This window comes from Xenia sp. Carnegie-2017, unplaced genomic scaffold, assembly GCF_021976095.1.
Source record: "Xenia sp. Carnegie-2017 unplaced genomic scaffold, XeniaSp_v1 HiC_scaffold_25, whole genome shotgun sequence".
NCBI classification, from domain to species: Eukaryota; Metazoa; Cnidaria; class Anthozoa; order Malacalcyonacea; family Xeniidae; genus Xenia; species Xenia sp. Carnegie-2017.
In genome coordinates this window covers 2041289-2058570 of record NW_025813488.1, presented here as the reverse complement: position 1 = coordinate 2058570, position 17282 = coordinate 2041289, and the positions used below count along the sequence as shown (strand labels likewise).

General features: G+C 34.4%; 2 protein-coding genes across 3 annotated transcripts; both read right to left on the bottom strand.

Annotated features, from left to right (window-relative positions):
• Positions 1-6181: 6181 nt before the first annotated feature.
• On the bottom strand, positions 6182-15306 carry LOC124452888 (WW domain-containing adapter protein with coiled-coil-like). Its single transcript, XM_047003517.1, has 12 exons — positions 15058-15306; positions 14922-14949; positions 13580-13837; positions 13397-13503; positions 13288-13328; positions 11664-12024; positions 11540-11574; positions 11057-11454; positions 10915-10960; positions 10160-10467; positions 9000-9124; positions 6182-7790 (listed from the first exon to the last, which is right to left on the bottom strand). The coding sequence occupies exons 1-12, from the start codon at positions 15090-15092 to the stop codon at positions 7733-7735; spliced, it is 1800 nt and encodes a 599-aa protein (XP_046859473.1). The 5' UTR covers positions 15093-15306; the 3' UTR covers positions 6182-7732.
• Positions 15303-17024, bottom strand: LOC124452889 (ribonuclease kappa-B-like). Of its 2 annotated transcripts, none has more exons than XM_047003520.1 (4): positions 16896-17019; positions 16662-16747; positions 16488-16583; positions 15303-15619 (listed from the first exon to the last, which is right to left on the bottom strand). In XM_047003520.1, exons 1-4 carry the CDS (start codon positions 16977-16979, stop codon positions 15601-15603), a joined length of 285 nt encoding a protein of 94 aa, XP_046859476.1. In that variant the 5' UTR covers positions 16980-17019; the 3' UTR covers positions 15303-15600. The 2 variants fall into 2 exon arrangements, with proteins under 2 accessions (XP_046859476.1, XP_046859474.1); XM_047003518.1 differs by lacking the exon at positions 15303-15619 and adding an exon at positions 16022-16291 and having other exon boundaries at positions 16896-17024.
• Between the last annotated feature and the right edge of the window lie 258 nt (positions 17025-17282).

Here is a 17282-nt window from a genome sequence, read left to right as displayed (position 1 = left end):
ATCATCGACCAGCAGCAAAAGTATGGTGACCTCCATCTGTGCCTTCTCCGCTAGACATCCAGGTTCGAAGCCTGCCCGTTACCTTGGAAGATGCAACGCTTAACCATATGCACAAATATCAGTTGCAAGTCTTAACGATAGTTGATGATGGTGAATGAAAGAGAGAAGTGATGAAGAATGTAAATGGAAAGATGAGAAGACGAGAGATAACAGTTGCATGTGAAGACAATCATGTAATTTAAAATTCTTTCTAACTTTTTCTCCATAAATTTTCACGAAAAATTTAGCCAGTGCACTTTGAACCTGCAGTCAAGTGCACCGAAGCCAAGGGTATTTCTTTTGAGCTAAATGTTTCCGATACAGATTTCTTTTGGAACTTCTATTTAATCGTTTTGTTTTAATGAATTTTAATGAAGAAAAAATACTGCTACGCAATTTAGCCAGACAGGCCTTGAACCCGTATACTCTTATGCTGTCATCGAGTGTGTTTTTGCTGGCGCCACACCTTTCACATACTAAAGCGGCTTTAAAACTTGTATTAAGACTTTTTTCCGTGCATTTGAACAAAAATTCATTAATACTAACATATTGTATGCTTAACAAATGTTTTTCACCAAATCAATGCGATAAAACAACTATAAACGCAAAGGTTTTGACTTTTTGAAGTTTCAAATCGAAACTTCGCATTACATGCCAATGATGTCTTCGAGAAGATGAAAGAAGACGAAAAAAGTAGGCAAAATGTCATCCATTGCCATGTGGTAAACCAGGGCAATGATGCGCATGTCCTTTGTCAATTTTTTATTGAATGGCGTCCGGATTATTTGACTAAACAATTTATATTCTTACATCAACCTCTTACTGCAATGGCTTCTATCAAACCAAATTGTTTTTGCCAACCTTTGCCTTGCCATTGCTTATTTTATTACTCTGGTGCGAAGAAATGGTAAGAGCCTCATTTTTTCACCATACCATTCACCAAAGTACACGGTTTTGCTGACTTTTGCTTTGCCCTTGCTTATTTTTTTTTACTTTGTAAAAACTAGCATTTTAATATTGACATTTGCAGTTTTCTGAATCCGTATGATTGAACAATATTGAAATGAAACATTATGAATGTGTATTTTATAGTTCATATTCTACCTATGTTCAAAGGTCTCTTTTTCTATTATAACCTAAATTAACGCACGCTTCGACTATAGCAAATATACTGTATTATTTTCATCACCTTACGTCTAGAAAATAGAAAGAAATTTAAACCTTTGATCAACATTGTGATCATTTTAATTTACAAAGTGATGTAATTCATTTTTCATGTGGTAAATCACATAAATATTACTCAAATTATAAAAGGACATTATAGACTGACACTTAAAATACGCTTTAACTTCTGAATATAATTTGTATTTGGAACTTCGTCGTTTTTCACAATTTCATTCACAGTTTTAGTGACGAGCATTTGAATAAAGTCTGTAATGATTTGGTGATTGTTTAAAATGTCTACTTCAATCAAGTATCCAATGATGATTTTTTCAAATGTCGTATGTGAAATAAGGACTTTTCTAAATAGAAATAACGACTGTTTGAATACATATGATTGCATTACGTTGATTACAATGATTACATTCGAGTATGGAATGACAACTTTTAAAGATGTCGTATCTAATGTTATGAAGACTTTTACTCTTATGGATTGAGAACTTTTTGAAATGTCGACTCTTTTTGTTCAGAGAAACTAGAAAAAATTACAGTGTAAAAAAGTTAGAATTTGCAATGTAAAAGTTGGAGAAAATCTTGTGCTTTTGTAGAAATTTCACAATAAGGGGTTGGCTGTATGATGATGAAAATAATAACATAATGATAAAAGAAGAGCAAAAGAAGTTTTAAATAAAATCCCGAATAAAAGAAAAAGAGGAAAAGAAACAAAACTTTTCTCGTTCATGCTTATTTTGCTCGTTTTAGCCAGGCATTAGTTATTCATTCTATGAGTTTAAAACATTAAGATGTTGATGACTTCATGTTAATGAAGAATGTTTATCACAGTACAATTGAAGGACCAAACATTTGCGGCTGCGTTAATGTCACTAGAAATGGTTCTGTACGTTCTGTGAACAACGAGCATCATAAACTCATCGATCGTTTTCACATAATGTTTCTGATGTAAGCAGACCATCAGATATGACCCTCAATGAATGACATGCTGTACTATTTCCAAATACACATGTATATTGAAATTAATGTTTCGAGTGTAAAATTTTAGAGATCTAATTTATCTACTCTCTCTGTTTTGTGTGTAGAATAATGTAAAATGGAGGTATTTCTTTATATTGCAAGAAATACAACTTTAAATCACACAAGTAAACTAAATAACTTTTCTTATGCATCTTCGACAGGCTGCAAAAGTATGGTGGCTTCTCTACTTGATGTTTACTTGTTTAATGGAAAGAGTGTTCTCCCAAGTCCACTAATGTCCATGTGCTAGTTGCAAGAGCGTCTGAAAGATGAGTAAAGGTGGTGATTGTTGAAGAAAAGTGATGGAAAGATATGTTAAGGCGAGAACATAAGTTGGTATATCTTTTTTATTTTTTTTCATAATTTTTTATGAAACAATTTTGATAACATAGAATGAACCCGCGCTCAATTGTGCTGCAGCCGTAAGTAATTTTCTGTAGTTGAATGTTCCCGTTGCAAAATGATTTTGGAACTTTTATTAAACCTTGCATGCATTGCCAGATGCATCCGTTCTAAGAAAAAGCCGTTGCTTCTATGCAAAAATATCATATGAGCGTCTGAAGAGATGTGAACTTCAATTTTCTTTTTGTATAAAAAATTTTGGCAGAATTACCTGACACACATAGCAGAACGGGCTTGAACCTGCAGAAGCGTGCGTTTAAACCGAATATATTTCTCCAGAGCCAATCCTTCCCGACTTCTACATCACGTTTTTCTTTTTGAATATTAGAAAAAGCAAATGTTGATACAATAAAAAGTTTCTTTGATTTTGATTCTTGAACCCGGGAGCGTTTCACCAATAGCAGTCCGTCATACCACTCGACTATCTAATCGAGCGATATATTCGGAAAGTGTAAGGCAGTCATTATTAAATCTAATTAATAAACAACAAAATAACTTTCTTTTGCAGTGGAAATGATCTTGTTTCATGGAGGAAAAATTTTTATACATCGTTAAAAAGACGTGCTGTAGTTGTTTACAATGTTTCACAAACTTTCTTTTCAACCGTTATGCCTGTAAATACGTTGAGATGTAAGTTTTTATGGATTTTACATGTCTGTATTGTTGCTGCTGGAATACTCTCATCACAAGACTGGCGGAGCATACTCTTATTGAAAATTTACCTAACTGGTGTGAAGGTACGAGATTATGGCTAAAGTTGAAAGAAATTAAAGAAACTCAAGATGTAACGTTTTAGGTTACTAAGCCATGTAAATGTTATACCACAATGTTGTATAACAATTACAATGTTTCATATCAATGTTGAACATTGATAATGTTTCTCTCCAGTATGAACACTCACATGTCTTCGAGTGTTCATATGTAATTGTGGATTTTTCTGCATTCATTTTTCATTTGACCATTTAGGTAGTCCTCGCTACTGTACTTTCGACCAGAACGTGAGCATTCCCATGGATTTGAACAAGTAAGCATTGGACATCTTTTTAAATGTTTCTCCAAGTAATTGGGATATGCATACATCATTCCACAGTGTCTAAAGCTGAGACCTCAAACTGAAAAAGAAAAAATTACTATTAGATCACAGTATAAATAACTCAATGATCATGCATCACTAAAGCACAACACATACGCAAACTGACTAACCTTCGAACAGATGTTTGTTGTCATCTTCCTCATCAAACAACGGTATTCCTAACTGTTCAGCATACTCATCTCCATACCAAACAAGCATTTATTTATCGGCTTCAATCTCTTTATAAACTCGGTGCTAAATTTCTCTATTCTATTGATATGCAATTATATTTTGTTCGTCTTCATATAGTGGCAATTCACAAATCTCATCCAATTACCTTGAGTAAGGTCATTATCATCAACAAGATGAACAATGTTTGCTCTTTGTACAATCTGCTAACACTAAACCATAAACAATAATGACAAAGCTTATTGTGTAATCAACAGTCACTTGCTGAAAGTAGAACAGGCTGAAAATATTTTAGTAAAAGAATGTATTCAGTTATTCAAATACATTCACCTCCCCACATGTACGAAGAATCTCTAAAATCATTTGAATCTTGGAGAAAGACTTTCTCTCCTTTGTACGGTCCAAAGCGAGTGTTCATCCTCAATTTTTCTTTTTAAAAATACTCCTGCCTGCATCTGGAATTGTAGAAGTATTTATGTACAGATCTTTTGGAAGTGTCTTTATAGCATTTTGTTTTCTCTTTCCTGATGTACTTCTTCTGTCTTCAATGATGTGAAATATTTGCAATGGACATTCTCCATGGGTAAAACCTTTGCATTGTTCACAATCTTCAACAAAAAGATTAAATTATAACGATTACCTGATTTTTAAAAGCTAAAACTATATCATCATGTTGCCGATAGGTCACCGATTATTTTAGAAGAAACCTGTAAAAATTTGTGATTGAAATTCAAACAAAAACTTGTCATAAAACATACCAATTCATTGGCAGATTTCTTCATGACTAATTTTTAATACGATAGTGTTGGTACCTTCTCATCTTGGTGTATTGACAATAAGATTGCAAGATAAAAAACGAAGATCAAGAACTGTGCCATTCTAAAAAAATTATATACCTTTGTTTCTACCTTTGTGTCTACCTTTATGTCTACCTTTATGTCTACCTTTGTGTCTACCTTTATGTCTACCTTTGTGTCTACCTTTATGTCTACCTTTGTGTCTACCTTTATGTCTACCTTTATGTCTACCTTTATGTCTACTTTATGTCTACCTTTATGTCTATCTTTATGTCTACCTTTATGTCTAACTTTATGTTTACCTTTATGTCTACCTTTATGTCTACGTTTATGTCTACCTTTATCTCAACCTTTATGTCTACCTTTGTGTCTATCTTTATGTTTACCTTATTGTCCACCCTTATAGACGTCTAACTTTTTGTCTTACCTTTATGTCCACGTTTAAAGACGTGTACCTTTTACTCTAAATTTTTTGTCTACTTTGTATTTTTCTTTGTATTGGAGACGACATTTTAAACAGTCTTCATTTTATAAAAATCAATATTGAAAGTTGTCATTTCAAAATGACAAATGAGATTTGAAAATGACTCAAATAAAAGTTTTGAAATTACAGACTTCTACACGGCTGCAATGACGCTTACTTTTAGGCCAATGTGTTCTTACGGTTCAACGACCATGTGTTGGTCAACACGTTGAATACAGCTCTAATCCAATGAGACGTTTTTCGGTAATGAGCAGAAAATTTACGATAGTCGTCGTCTAGTCTAGTTAAAGCACAAACTTTTACAATGCTTTACACCACCACAAATCTTTCAAATACGTTATGCTTGTTGCCTTTGTGCCGTCTTAATGTTGCTTAATTTCATACAAACAAGAAGTGTTTATACCATGACGCCTCGTAATTTATAAAACCAAGATCTTAAAGTGAATAATATCTTTGTGCATGGTGTTATGCATGTTATTATGTATTTGTTCCACATGATTGTTTTAACATTTATTGTTCGTACACCTTAACAAGTTACCAGATATCTTAATAAAGTAAATGGTTTGAACAGTCCTTCTCAGGACTATACCGACCTGGACGATCTACATTTACAAACATGTTACCAGATATCTATAAAATATAATCCTGAAAAAACAATAGGTAGTGTTCTTAAATAAAAGAGCTATGTTCTCCGTTTATTAAATACATGCAAAATGCAAATGAAATTGTCCATTGTTCTTTGGCAGTACGCAAATCAATAAAAAATAAAATTCATTTAGTTTATCAATTACAACAAGCACTTCAATGTCAGCAAATTGTTGTCTAAATTAGACATATTGAGAGCAGAAACGGGTAAAGAAAAGTTATTTTGTTAACCGAGTTGTATACAACCATTTTAATCTTGTGTCTTATGAAGTAACGACTTTTTCAAATGTCGTCTCCTATGAAACGACGGCTTTCTAAAACTTTTGTTGTAACCAAAGTCATAGGCTAATGTCAACTGAATACTTGGAATAATGGAAGTATATATTTCGGTTATTTTACATTCGACGCTAAATATGAAATTTTTAGAGAATTAGATGCTACAGCGAACACCAGATTAACAGAAACAATACATTGTATTTTTAGTGGCATAACGTCATAGAGCTTCCAGTAAACGTTCTTATTTAAAGCGCGATGTTCGTGCAAAACACTGTACAAGTTCTCATATCTTCATTCTATTTGGATAAAACAATCGCTTTTGAAAACGCCTTTGTGGTTATGAACCTAAACATGAACAAAATTCTTCAAGATAAAGGCGTACACCTGCCGATACGTGTTCTAAGGGATGATCATCGTAAATACCGTGCGTAAAATAAACTATCCTTAACCCCTTGTACGAACAAAACGAACATTGTTGGCCCAACACTATTAAATATAACATCCAAACTTAAGTTCATTTGATGATTTCGATAGTTTTTAACAATCTCCAAATTTAAGGTAATTTATAATACTACTCATAGACGTGAACCGCTTCATAATTGTGTTTGTGGGTGCGTTGAGATGGAGGGATGGGTATATTCATATACCACGATGTATATACATGTGTGTACATGTATGTGTACATGTTATAATTGTATAGAAAACAATCGATTACAAAGGAACTTAAGATGTCAAACAATGTATGAACGAATATTGACCAAATCCTATTATCAATATTGCCACTTCTCCAACATTACCACGAACAAACAATGTTAACTTTCATCGTTGAATGGTTTGTGTGACTGAGGGGATCAGGAGGGTAATTATTCAGACAAAGAGCAACACAGTTAAACATTCTCTGACTATCAGATTGAACTCCATTGACAATCATTGTAAAATAAAGTCAAAACAACACCAAGTTCAGCAATTCCTCTGATAAGTTTGAAAAATTTGCTTGGAAGGTGCTTCTGATAGTCGGGGTGTATTTCATCATAAAAATAAAGATGTACTGTTTGGCGATTTGACCCACTAAGCTGCAATGGTTTTTAGAGGTGCCGCGTAGACCTTTACCCACTGATATGTACATTAAACTGGAGTACGCATCGGATGGCTACGCATTACACGTGATACGTCATTCAGTTTTAATACACGTATTGATGCCCTTACCTCATCTCACGAAAGATGAATATTCGCAAGAAAACTATACTAACCTTTGTGAATACTCTCTAAGCGGGGTCAACAATGTTAGCTTTGTTTATACAGACTTCTACAACATACTAAATCAACATGGAAATTACATATTCACAAACCAACGGTTTAAAACATGCAATCATAAGACGACAGTGTGATTGTTAAACATTGAGTTGTCATTAGACACATACACGTTTATTAAAGATAAAATGTTAAAATTGCCGTTCGTAACATGATTTCATTATCCAAGATGACACGAGGGTCGTTCATGGTATGACTTCGTGAAGTTAAAACATTGTTGGCTTTTACAATCGCTTCAAAACATGGCTACGTCACAAAGGGACTTCTTCTTGAAGACGCATCATGGAAAATTGGACAATTACAAAATGAGATGGGGATTGAGGTCTAGCTCACTGCATCGGAGGATTCCAGTTTTTCGGTTTGTCCGCGAAGAAATTCAATCCTAAACGACAAAGGATAATGCTAAACAACACGAGCTTGAATCCTCCAAGAAAACTATCCTTAAAACATATAAACACCGCAGTCTGATACTGCGCGCCACGTACTAAACCAGAAAACTATCCTTAAAACATATAAACACCGCAGTCTGATACTGCGCGCCACGTACTAAACCAGAAAACTATCCTTAAAACATATAAACACCGCAGCCTGATACTGCGCGCCACGTACTAAACCAGAAAACTATCCTTAAAACATATAAACACCGCAGCCTGATACTGCGCGCCACGTACTAAACCAGAAAACTATCCTTAAAACATATAAACACCGCAGTCTGATACTGCGCGCCACGTACTAAACCAGAAAACTATCCTTAAAACATATAAACACCGCAGCCTGATACTGCGCGCCACGTACTAAACAAGAAAACTATCCTTAAAACATATAAACACCGCAGTCTGATACTGCGCGCCACGTACTAAACCAGAAAACTATCCTTAAAACATATAAACACCGCAGCCTGATACTGCGCGCCACGTACTAAACAAGAAAACTATCCTTAAACATATAAACACCGCAGTCTGATACTGCGTACTAAACAAGAAAACTATCCTTAAAACATATAAACACCGCAGTCTGATTCTGCGCGCCACGTACTAAACCAGGATTGTCCTTTGCATGTGTATAGTTAACGAAACACTTAACCTCCCCTTACCACCCGTATTTTCACTAACCATTTCTAGAGAATCAAAAACCAGACCTATAACATATTACTGGTCTTTTTATAGCTTTTCATGTTGACAAAAACATCGATGTTAGAGGGAATCCCTGGTTCATGTAGTACTAATGAAAGTAAGACGGATCTACGATAGTTTTATAGCGGTGTGCTTTAATTTGGATTAGATTTCAGTGGTTAATTGTCGCCGTACAATGACAGACTTTTTTTTAATCCTGCTACCTTTCTATTATGATAGGGAGATTTTTGAATGCGTGTAAATTAAAGTTTTGTAAGTTGAAGAACGTTTATGTATCTTCTTGCGTTAAAAACGCGAGGATCAAACAGTGATAATTCGTTGTACGAGCAGATACAAAGCACTGCACTAAAAACCTGGGCAAAATGTGCTCGATAAACTTGATATGAAGATCGTCGATGATAATAGAAAGGTAGCAGCTAATAGATAATAATAGAAAGTCGCTCACGCAAAATATGCACCTTTTCGTTCCAACGTCCATCCTCATCCGAGTGAGATTTTGATGAAACTTAAGCGGGACCAAGTCAGCTTTCAGTCGACAGTTCAATATGGATAAATTCACAGTATCGTCCGCTGACTTTTGCGCCTGCAAACCAGACAAAGTAAGTTGAATTGTTGAATACGGATCTTGTAAAGATTGCAGTAACGACATTAGTTTATTCACAAGGAAACCTTTAGAAAGAGCAATTGTCTAAGCTACAAAAACGAATTACGTAAGCAATGGCAGGACTGCCCCACCCCTCAAAGAAGACAAAGTGTTGAATTTTTCACAACTGCACATGATTAAATCTCATATTCTTCGCAAATCCCTCCACATAAAACAACATTTAAAGTGCTTAAGACGCCATATTTCACCACAAAGTTTCCCATTGCAAAGTCGATTATGACTTAATGACTTATGCAGTAAAAGTGTGTTAGTTTTATTCTGTCGGGATATTTTTCTTTTCTTTATACAAATCACATCACATAGCACAATTAAGCCCTAGGAAACAGTAGTTTGATGGACGGTTTTTCGTAAAAGATCTGTTTTTGTCCACTATACAAAAATATGTATTCATTGAAGTGTTGTTTAGGTTATTATGAAATGTTTTTACGACGCAGAAATCTGTAAAATAGTATCATGTCAATGTCAGGTCTAAGGTAACGAGAATATTTCTACAATGCACAAAGTTAGATATCGCTAGATATAATTCTCGGGGATGGATGCAGAATGACTTTATACGTTAATGGGAGTGCTCTAGTGTAGAGAAAATTTCACTAAATACTTTGTGGATGTTTCCATGTTAGAAATTTCTTGTTAAATTTTGTTACCAATACTATGATTGAGAAAGATTATTTGAAGTGTGATTAAACATAAATCACAATTGCTTTTGTATAGTTGTATATTTATATAAAATGTACAAACCCCACCTTCGTACACCAAAATTCCGTAGGAATATTGGCACCCCACCACCTACCCTCCCTCCCTCTTGCCAAATAGAGGTGGGCACCCTTCTGCATCCTATAGTTAATCTAACCCTGACAATTTCAATGAAGAAGTTTTTAAGTCAATACAAACGTTCTTTGCGCCACATCAGGTTATAAACACTTCAAACATTTACTTTTAATGTTTTTTGTATACCTGCTTTTCGACAATATCCCCTGGCCAGGCAAGAGTATGAGTAATAAGTTCGGGATTATAGCCGTTCACGAAATCCTGAAGAATGATTGTTTGCGGAAAAGGATGAAGGATTGGTTGGTTAGACGCTACTGTGGTTCGCTGTATAACAGGAGCAGACGGTTGAGGAACATGTTGGGATTGTCGAGGTACATTTGGAGAATGTTGATGAACATATTGAGATGGTTGGAGACCATGAGATTGTTGAGGAACATGCTGATTAGGCGGTTTCATTTGATGGAGCGGAGATTGTGTATTCGTTTGTGTTGAATCTACGATAGAAGAACAATTGAAGTTTGTATGTGTTAGCACGCAGACGAACGTTGTTAAACTTGTTGTTTCTTTAAAGAGAACATGAAAACGGTAATTGATTATGGCGTGAAGATCTTTAGCACGTTTTAACCCTTAACTTTTCGGCTTTCCGAGTTGCCCATACCCCAAGGTTTACAAGACAGGTGTATCCGGTTCGGATGTTGAACTTTTCGTATGCCGAAAGCAGAAAGAAATGGTAACAAAATATCTAGACTCGTTATCTTTTCTTTATAATGCATTTGAAATCGTAAAAACACAAAAAAAAACAATTATAATACCGAGGCTACAATAAACGATTACACCATAACTCAGATGCTCAAAACCACTTCAAGCTTTATGTCTTTAAATGTTTGGCACACCGATAGTTCTTTAGCAAACAAATAACTAAAGTAGAAAATAAGACGTACCTTTTGCAGAGGGCATCATTCTACTGGAGTTCCCTTGAAACTGAGCCTGTTCGATTGAGTAAAATTTCAAAACTCAAAACATACAAAAAAAATCGAATGAAACAATCACGTAAATACGTAACATCAGAGGTTCTTCGCTAACCTGTTGCAATAAAGTCGCCTGTTGTAATGGATGTAGCTGCGCTTTAGAAAATCCCTGCGGGAAACCGTTGTACGACGAGCCCTCTTTAGCCGCTGATGTTTTTGGCGATGTTTCTGAAGGGCGAGCTGGAGTTAAGGTGTGAGCGGGTGACGCGTGAGGGAAACATGGCGGTGGAGGAGGTGGGGGAGTTGATGTCGATGACCTGTTGGTCATGGTTCGTAGCCTTTGGGGAGTTGCATGACGTGGAGATGATTTCGTTACAGGAGAATGTTGTGGGACGACTGGAGAATGGCTTGATATTAATGGTGAAACGGTAACAAGTGGGGATTTACTCTGACCGGCAGTAGTAACTGGAGTACGCGGTGGAGAAACGTCATGTAAGCTTCCCGAAGGCGATGCTGCGCACAAGATTAAAGCAAAGTTTCAACAAAACTGAACTAAAGAGGAAATGTCTCTTTTAATGAAAAAATGTAAAATACAAACCTTTAGTAACTGATTTTGCAAATACGTGATCTGGTCTAAATAAAAGATCCATACAACATTATATATATATTTTCAAATGCATTTTTCTCATAAAAAACAAACATACACACAGCTCCAAAAATACCTGTGTACTGCAGTAGAGACAGAAGTCGTATTAGCAGAGGAAGTTTTAATGATTGGAGCAGTTGATTGACTATTCCCAACATGAGTATAATGAGATTTTTTACTTTCTGGTGTGTGCTGCTGTAGTGACAGCCTCCTGTTGTCAGAGTTATGCAGCTGATGAAGTCGTCTACTATCATGTAACCCTGACAGACGTCTATGGTTATGAGAAAGCAACGACTTGTTGTCAGTCTTTTGTGATGTTTGCTTAACATCTTGATGAACATTCTTTTCTTTGTTGTATTTATTTCCAACAACAGAACAGCCGTAACTGTCTCTCTTGTTGGATAATTCACGACTTGACGATGAATTCTTGTCAGAAACTAAATGCATAAAAATGTGTGCGGACCTACAGCCTTCAAGTTGAAATGATAGAAAGAATATGGCATACTGTATTTTTTTCATAAATATAAAAAAGCTAAAAATTTGACAAACAGGGCTACAAATGTTTTAGAACATTGGTCAAAGTTATCATTCAACAGAACATTGATCTGAGTTATCATTCAACAGAACATTGATCTAAGTTATCATTCAACAGAACATTGATCTAAGTTATCATTCAGCAGAACATTGATCTAAGTTATCATTCAGCAGAACATTGATCTAAGTTATCATTCAACAGAACATTGATCTAAGTTATCATTCAACAGAACATTGATCTAAGTTATCATTCAACAGAACATTGATCTAAGTTATCATTCAACAGAACATTGATCTAAGTTATCATTCAACAAAACATTGATCTGAGTTATCATTCAACAAAACATTGATCTAAGTTATCATTCAGCAGAACATTAGTCCAAGTTATCATTCAACAGAACATTGATCTAAGTTATCATTCAACAGAACATTGATCTAAGTTATCATTCAACAGAACATTGATCTAAGTTATCATTCAACAAAACATTGATCTAAGTTATCATTCAACAAAACATTGATCTGAGTTATCATTCAACAGAACATTGGTCTAAGTTATCATTCAACAGAACATTGATCTAAGTTATCATTCAACAGAACATTGATCTAAGTTATCATTCAACAGAACATTGATCTAAGTTATCATTCAACAAAACATTGATCTAAATTATCATTCAACAAAACATTGATCTGGGTTATCATTCAACAGAACATTGGTCTAAGTTATCATTCAACAGAACATTGATCTAAGTTATCATTCAACAGAACATTGATCTAAGTTATCATTCAACAGAACATTGATCTAAGTTATCATTCAACAGAACATTGATCTAAGTTATCATTCAACAGAACATTGATCTAAGTTATCATTCAACAGAACATTGATCTAAGTTATCATTCAACAGAACATTGATCTAAGTTATCATTCAACAAAACATTAGTCTAAGTTATCATTCAACAGAACATTGATCTAAGTTATCATTCAACAAAACATTGATCTAAGTTATCATTCAACAGAACATTGATCTAAGTTATCATTCAACAAAACATTAGTCTAAGTTATCATTCAACAGAACATTGATCTAAGTTATCATTCAACAAAACATTAGTCTAAGTTATCATTCAACAGAACATTGGTCTGAGTTATGTGTCACAGCATTATTGAATACCTTCCAAGCGTTTCTTTTTTTCTTGCTCCATTTGATGTTCCCTAAAAGTACAAAACTATACATTTAATTCACAGTTGAAAGTTTCTTCCTTGTCACATCTATAACTAGCCTTGCAAGCCATTCTTTTGGTTTTTCCCATTGGGATTTCTCTGTTTTATAATTGTAATAATAGATCTTGCCCGATGAACTTGTGTGCTGGGACCACGGAAAACTTTCCTATGTAAAGGAGTAAATATACGCAAGAAAGTTTAGTGTACTAACAATGATATCAATTTAGATATTTTTTTCTTACATCAGTACTGATGCTATTGATTTTGAAATCACCAGAACTCTTTTGTAAGGAGTGATTTCGTTCAGCTGGTGATGTGCCCGAGGCACGTCGTGAAAGCTCTTTAACCTTGCTATAACTGGGTCTCTGTGAACGTGGAGACATTGTGCTGTTTCTTGATCTGGGAGAGTTATTACGGCTTCGAGAGCCACCATTAACATTAGAAGATTTCTCTGATCGACCTTCTTGCTGGTTGCTTGGCTTACTGGAATGCTTGCTTGACTACATGAAAACAAAAACACTTCACTAAAGAAAACTCCGTAATACTTTAAAGGAATTTATAGTGAATTGAATTGCGTATCTTATATTCAACTTTCAACATCGTAAATCAAAAACAAATATGTAATCAAGTTTAACATAACTCTTGGGAAAGCCACATTAAGCCACTTACAGTCAAGAAAATTTTTATATGGCAAATAAATGCTATTAGCCCATCAGTATGGGACACTTTGGCTAAATTTTCTTTGTTCAAAATGCATTTATTCAAAAGGTAGGATGCTAGCTTTTAATCAAAGGCATTTGCCGTATAATAATTTGCCCCAAGACAAATTTTGTTCACCTGTATGATCTACATAGGCAAATCAATCAAATGTCCCATTGGTACACAGTCAAACAAAGAAAATTTACCACATAAAAACTTGTCGCAAAAAGTTTACAAACAAGCCAACAAGTACTTGTTAAAGAAAATTTTTTCATCTGTAAGGGCTTTAAAGTTCAAAATATTCACAGAAATTTCTATGACTACAGCAGTGTAATCTAGCTGACTGTAATAACATAAACATATGAAAGCATTCAATCTTTAAAGCGATCTTGATGATGAATCCAACAGTGTTGTCCCCAATTCCTCTCCACAAACCTAAGTCAGCCATGGGAGCAGTTTGCAAATAAAACTAGAGTGCCAAATCACAGATGTTTTACAGTTTTAGAAAATTTGCTGCCATGCTAAGAGAGCACAACGTATAAAGTATCATGTTTATCTGGTTGGTATGCAGTAAGTCTGGGAAGTTTCTAGACCTACTACATTTACAGATAAAGCTTACTGTCATAAACAACAAACTAATAATAAACAGCACACTGTGTTTACATGGCTTAACGAAATAAATACAAATTTAGCGAACAGAAAAGACTAGAGCACATCTCCATTCCTGCTGTATTTTCTTCCCCACCCCAATATCCAGTTTCTGTATTTCAAAATCATCACTTTGACGTATACACGTCAACAGTTAATGAACGAGCATTTTTAATTTATTCGATAATTATTTTGCTGCAAATTTTTCCTTCCTTCCGTCTTGTACACGATACAAACCTGATTATATGGGCTTCTCTCATGATACCTAAAAATAGAAGAAATAATCAGCAAACAAGCTCTTCGTACAAGCATGGCAATGGATGTCTAAAATTCAAGATGGCCGACACAAACAATCGTCTTTCTTTGAACTCACCCGTCAGACAGCCTTGGGTACTTTCTAGCACTCATGAAAGTAACCTCTTGAATCGCATTCAACGTTACTTGTCCCCACGGAGAACATTTAACGTTCAAAAAGGCGATTTTTCAAAGGAAATATGGACATACAGTGTACATACTGCTGGTCCTCCATAGCTAACGGATCATGTGACCTGTAAGATCGAACCCAGTCTCCGATCTCTCGTGGCGCGCAACGCGGACAAAATGCACGAAAACGTATGATTTAAATTTTATGTGAAAATTTAATTTTTTTAGCGCTAAATTTACATTTCCATGTAGAATGAATGCAAAAATGTCTTATAAATTACGTTAATTTTGCTCAAATTGCTGATTTATTGCAAGAATTAGCCCTCCTCTGTGAAAAAATTAACATAAGAAGTGCGTGAAGAGGAGGACCCAAATTTCAGTTCATTAAAAGTCATGTTATACATACAGTCTTTCTGTGATTTTCAAAAATACCAGAATTTTCTGTTTATAATCATCAGTTTGCACATTCATTAAAGTTCCATCATTTCTGTTGTTAGTGGGATTCAATTTTTCTACAAAGGAAAATTAAAAATTGTCTGAGACCATTTTAAATGTTGAGCTTTTCGTGTGCTGAAGGCATTAAAAACAAAAGATTTCTTGCACAAGATCTTATAGATGGAAATATGATCTGAGTGATCTCATCTATCCAAATACGATCTTATCTGTCTCTCATCAATCAAATAAGATCCTAATTAGTTCCTCATCAATTTTCAATTCTCTTTAACACATGCAGCACATGAAAAGTTAAACATTTGAATCACTTTAAACATAAGGAAAGATGACTACATTAAGACAGCAGGGGTTGTAAGTTAATGTTTTTGAAACTTGAGCATTTCACGAAATCATCTCAAAATTGAATACAAAACAAGAATTTTACTTGTGAGGATGAAACACAAGAATATATTAAAAAAACATTAAAATATATCAAATTTTTATTCAATTATTTTAAGTAATTCCAATTAAGTTAGAATGCTATCTTTTAAATATAAACTCAAATACACTTTTTTTATTAATAATATACATAACAATGTTAACAATACGTTAATGTGCATCATCAATTAAGATGTCATCACTTCACTAAAGATTTAAGCATTCAATTGAAATTCACCATAGCTTGTTAATCTGCTGTTGTTAGATAGTTAGGTCCTGTAATTTATTATAAACCGGACATTTGGAAACTATTTCTGAAAAATAAATTAAGAAATGACTTAGGTTGGTCGGATTATGTTTTCATAGATAATTAAAAGCACTCGTATTTTGAATGGGCAGTTCTTGATTAGGGTTTCAGTGTTTTTTGGGCAAAAAAATCACACAAAATTCATTCAATATGAAAATTTAGATTAAAAAGCAAATTGGTAGAAATTAAGCATAAAATCTCACAATATTTTCTCAGATGGCATCCTGTGAATTCGCCACTTTTGATATGCAGAGATCACGAAAGTCACCATGTATAAACCAGCAGCAAAAAAACAATTCCTGCAAAAGTCAAATCGTCATATGAATGTCGTATCGTAAATCAATATATTTTCACGTATTCAAATTAATTAGACAAACCTTGACGTCTTCCCATAGTCATTTTGTTTATCTACATCTTCTACAAGTGCTACGCTTTTTAAATGAAAAAAAATTCCCAAAAACACCTAAAAAAATGTTAATTCAGACATCAAAAATTCACATCACACACGAACTGTCCAACTTCGTCGAATATAAATTTTCATCAACCAAATTTTGTAAAAACAACAAACTATAATCAGACATTAGCAAAATATGATAAGACGATGCACCTACCAGCATTATAATGCCCCAAAAACTCAATACCAAGCAGCAATTTGCTGACTTCGGACCCATTGTACAACCACCACATTTCGCCATCTTTGTGGTTCTTCTTGTTCAGATGTTTCCACAACCGGTATAATGCACTTCGATTTTCAATTAAGATCCAATAAACGCCCCGACTCTAATAAACGCCCTCCTCAAGGTAAGTATATGTATTTGACTCCTTTGACTAATAAACGCCTTGTCTTCAATAGACATCTCTCCAACATTCTTTTCCAGTAATGCTTTCACTGAACAATGCACCTCCTCGAGCTTTGTCCATATGAACTGTGAGCAGGAATATTCAGTTGATTAATCTATGATAAACCTTTTGCTATACCGGTAATAATAAGACGCCTT

Bases quoted from the DNA above. Each gene is read 5' to 3' on its own strand.
- LOC124452888 (XM_047003517.1), bottom strand. From the start codon at position 15,092: ATGAGTGCTAGAAAGTACCCAAGGCTGTCTGACGG. The intron at 14,950-15,057 runs GTGAGTTCAAAG...TTCTATTTTTAG, and splicing joins TACCCAAGGCTGTCTGACGG to GTATCATGAGAGAAGCCCAT. The intron at 12,025-13,287 runs GTATTCAATAAT...TTATGCATTTAG, and splicing joins AAAAAAGAAACGCTTGGAAG to TTTCTGACAAGAATTCATCG.
- LOC124452889 (XM_047003518.1), bottom strand. From the start codon at position 16,979: ATGGCGAAATGTGGTGGTTGTACAATGGGTCCGAAGTCAGCAAATTGC. The intron at 16,748-16,895 runs GTAGGTGCATCG...ACATTTTTTTAG, and splicing joins TTTGGGGCATTATAATGCTG to GTGTTTTTGGGAATTTTTTT. The intron at 16,584-16,661 runs GTTTGTCTAATT...TGACTTTTGCAG, and splicing joins GACTATGGGAAGACGTCAAG to GAATTGTTTTTTTGCTGCTG.